At 34.3% G+C, this 3646-nt stretch overlaps 1 protein-coding gene across 1 annotated transcript in view; it reads left to right on the top strand.

Moving 5' to 3' along the window:
* LOC148938902 (ribosomal protein S6 kinase beta-1-like) overlaps positions 1 to 2013 on the top strand; it is a 17278-nt gene extending 15265 nt beyond the window's left edge. The window contains exon 5 of the mRNA XM_089107450.1: positions 1774 to 2013. Within this exon, the coding sequence (XP_088963576.1) occupies positions 1774 to 2013 (240 nt within the window). The remainder of the gene's footprint in view (positions 1 to 1773) is intronic.
* The last annotated feature ends 1633 nt before the right edge of the window (positions 2014 to 3646 follow it).

Here is a 3646-nt window from a genome sequence, read left to right as displayed (position 1 = left end):
ATTTGATTACTCGGATTCTGCAACAGGAAAAGTGTCCTATTTCAGGCAAATTGCAGACTCATGTAAATATTGGGCTGTACCTGTATCAGTCATTAAATAAAAAAAACAAGTTTTTCAACTGAAAGTAAGGAGCGACATTAAAACTTAAAACGAACAGAAATTATCATAGACAGCACAATTGCGCTGCCTAAATAAAGAACGATGTTGGCACAATGTATTTTTTTTTCCTTTAGACCAGGGCACTTCATATCGAAGGAGCTGTCGTAGAAACATGGAAAATGGCTCATTCGATTCGGAAATTAGAATTGCTAGTGCCCTTTTTAATAGTGGAAAGTGATTGGAGGGCAACTAATCCCCCTCCCACAGCCACCCTTCCATTTACCCATTATGTTTAAAAACTAAATTTTGCCTTAAGATTAAATCAAAATGAACTGTGTTAATGCTAATTCCCAATAAGGCATCTCAGCACCATCACAAGAACGACTGAGGGTATTATATTCAAACTTTCGAGGCTATTTCTGCTTTTAAAAATTAACCAAATCAAAATAGCGTAAGTGTATCCAAGCTATCAAAGAAGTAAACTGATTTTTTTTGCGAATGGTATCAAGTTTTCTATTTCAGGTCAACTAGAGGGGGTATGAAACTAAATTAAACAGTACTATTTGGGTCCAGATTTTTAAAAGGGTGTATGTTATTAAAAATTGCTGGAAAATTATCTCTGGCATACAAATAACAGGCCAAACTATAAAGTCTTAGAAAAACGAAAAAATTTAAACTATTATTTTCTTTCCCCTGAAAAGACTATGTCAATATAAAACAAACAGAAATTAATTAAAAAAAATTTTTTCCACGAAATAAGTTTTTCAAAGAAAAGTAAAGAACTCCACTAAACCAAAAATGAGCAAAAATAAAATTATATAATCTATCAAGCGTAAAAATACCACAAATATGCATAGATAAATAAATGAAACCAAAAACAAACAGAAATTACAATAAATAACCGAGTCAAACTCAAAACGAGCAGAAATTAACATGATTAGGGCTCAAAGCCCTTATGCCTTCCCAAGGCCAGAACATAATTTACACTTTACTAAAAAAAAAAAAAAAAAAAAAAAAAAAAAAAAAAAAAAAATGAATGTGCACTGTCAGTTTAATATACATATACTGATATTAGTAATCAGAATTTTAATGTTATTTGATTTATTAAAGATATAAAAGTGAAAACATTTATATTTTTTCAGTAAAGTGCAAGATTTGTTCTGGCCTTGGGAAGGCATAGGGGTTTTGAGCCGTAATCATGTTAATTTCTGCTCGTTTTGAGCTTGAAAAAGTTTGCTAAGGTTTGCCAAGTTTATAAATGGTCGTAAATGGCCGAAAAAATGTAGTAAAATGTTTCTGTTTTAATATATGTTAATCCGAACAATTTCTTCAAGTATTGTCAGGAGTACTGTATGTACTCCTGACTGTACTTCAAGTATGTACTTCAAGTACTGTATTAGAAGAGGAAGAAAAACAAAGGAATGGAGAAAGAAAGTGAATGAAAATGAATTATGCAAAATTTTCATAGATAGTGCTTTATACCAGGGACGATCCGCGTATTACGCAAAGCGTAACACGCGGAAAAAATTTGGGATATGGTACATTTTTTTTGTCTTTGCTACATTTGTCATGCAACTTATGGTACATTTTGTTTTGAGCTGTTGGTAACACTGTATATCATATATATTGAAAAGACTCGACAAGTTTCATAAGAAGTTTTAAAAATCATTTTAGCATAAGATGTCACAATTTGGTTCAAAAGGGGGGAAAGTGTCACCGACTCCAAAAACTGTCAAAATGAAACCAAAAGTGTCACGTTGGCAACCTTGTGCATATTTGGCTATTGGTCACCTTAATGGTGGCTCTTGTACAAATTTTTGCGAACAGGTGCGCAAAGTTGGTTGTTTATTGCGGGATAAACGACACGGAGAGAGTTCTGTGCTTTTCATCATTTTAAGGTTTAAAGGTTGGTGAGGTATGATTGGCAGTAGCTAAACACCTGTTTTTAGTGATTACTGTTCGTCTCAAGTCTGATTGGAATATTGATTTCAATACGATCTGATCAGTACGTCAAAGGCATTCAGAAAAGTCAGAATTTGTGGCATAATCATAGCAACCGTTCAGTCCTGTGCACTGTAAAAAAGGGAGTGCCTTTCCTTTCATTTGTGCCTCAATTTGATTTCATCTTCATTTAAATATTGTGTGTCATACTGTTTTTCCTTATGTGAAGATACTTCGGTACTTATCTATTATACAATAATCACTCGAGAAGTGAAGTTTGGTGTATGCTAACGAAACAAAACAAAATATGATGGAAATACAATACTTTAATAAAAAAATTATGAAAACTACCACAAAGAATTAATGAAGGGAGGGGGGCGCCCAGAGCGCACTATATTAACTACGTAACTAAACCTAACCAAAATATCAACTAAATATTTAATTAAACTATAGCTAGCCTATAATGTATTTTCCAAAGCGAGCCAAGGCAATTGTCTGGTTAAAGAAGTTGCTTGACTAGTTTTTGTCTCATGTTCGCGTCACAAATTCTCGAGTGGTTATTGTATGTTAGACAAGTACCGATACTTCTTACTGAGGTCTCTTCTGTCGGCCTGCAAAAACGCCATAGAATTACTTATTTCTACCATGAAAAAACGCAGCCGTCAGTAAGTGTCTTAACATGTGGTAGAAATTTGTTGTTGCAATTTTCTGTTTTTGTGAAGTAAACAAGTATTTATTTTGTATTTATTGATGCTTCAAAAATTAGAACGGGAAATCGAATGATGCAAACTACAAATTAGGCAGTAGGCCTAAAAAATTAAATAAGGCTAGTAATGGAAACACAATGAAAGAACTGGAAATCCAACAGAAAAGAGGGAAATCCAATAAGGATATTAAAATCTAACATGTTTTTTCCCTCAACCAATAAAAATTCAATGATGTAAGAGGACATTCAACTAGTTTACTGTTCAACAAGTTGAGAAATCAATTTGGGTATGTGAATCCAACATTTGTGTTTCTCAAAAAATTGAAAATACAATAATGATCATGAACTTCCAATAAGGTCTTCCAATAAATATACCATTCCAACGATTTTCAGCAGTTAAAATTCCCATTTTGTTTTGATAAATCATTATAAACAATTTTTGTTGAATCTCAAACAGTTTACTTTTCACTGTGTACTGTTGCCGGAAGAAAACACTGAAAAATAATACACTGCAAGAATATAGCTCTTTCCCTACAAGCAGTCCTAGAGTGCTTCTTACGATTCTTCTACCACTACTAACAACTCACCGCAGCACCAAGCCGCCTGAGGTCAACACAGCTACGCAAGCTCCTTCTCCATCCCAATCTATTCAAAGCCTTCCTTTTTACACCCTCCCAGGAAGTTCCCATTTCCTTTAAATCCTTCTTTATGACGTCCTCCCACCCAAGACGAGGACGACCTGCTTTCGGTTTAGCATCTGTCATCCTTCATCCGCACAACGTGCCCTATCCATCTCAAGCTTTCTTTCATTAGAGCCATAGACAGAGGGATTGAACCGCATTTTTCGTAGAACCTACTGTATGAAATACGGTCAGTCAGACGGGTACCCAGAACAATCCG

Source organism: Artemia sp. Qi Xiang Cuo, unplaced genomic scaffold, assembly GCF_049724085.1.
Source record: "Artemia sp. Qi Xiang Cuo unplaced genomic scaffold, ASM4972408v1 HiC_scaffold_32, whole genome shotgun sequence".
Classification (NCBI taxonomy): Eukaryota; Metazoa; Arthropoda; class Branchiopoda; order Anostraca; family Artemiidae; genus Artemia; species Artemia sp. Qi Xiang Cuo.
Note: the sequence above shows the minus strand (reverse complement) of the source record. Positions and strands in the feature narration are given on the sequence as shown.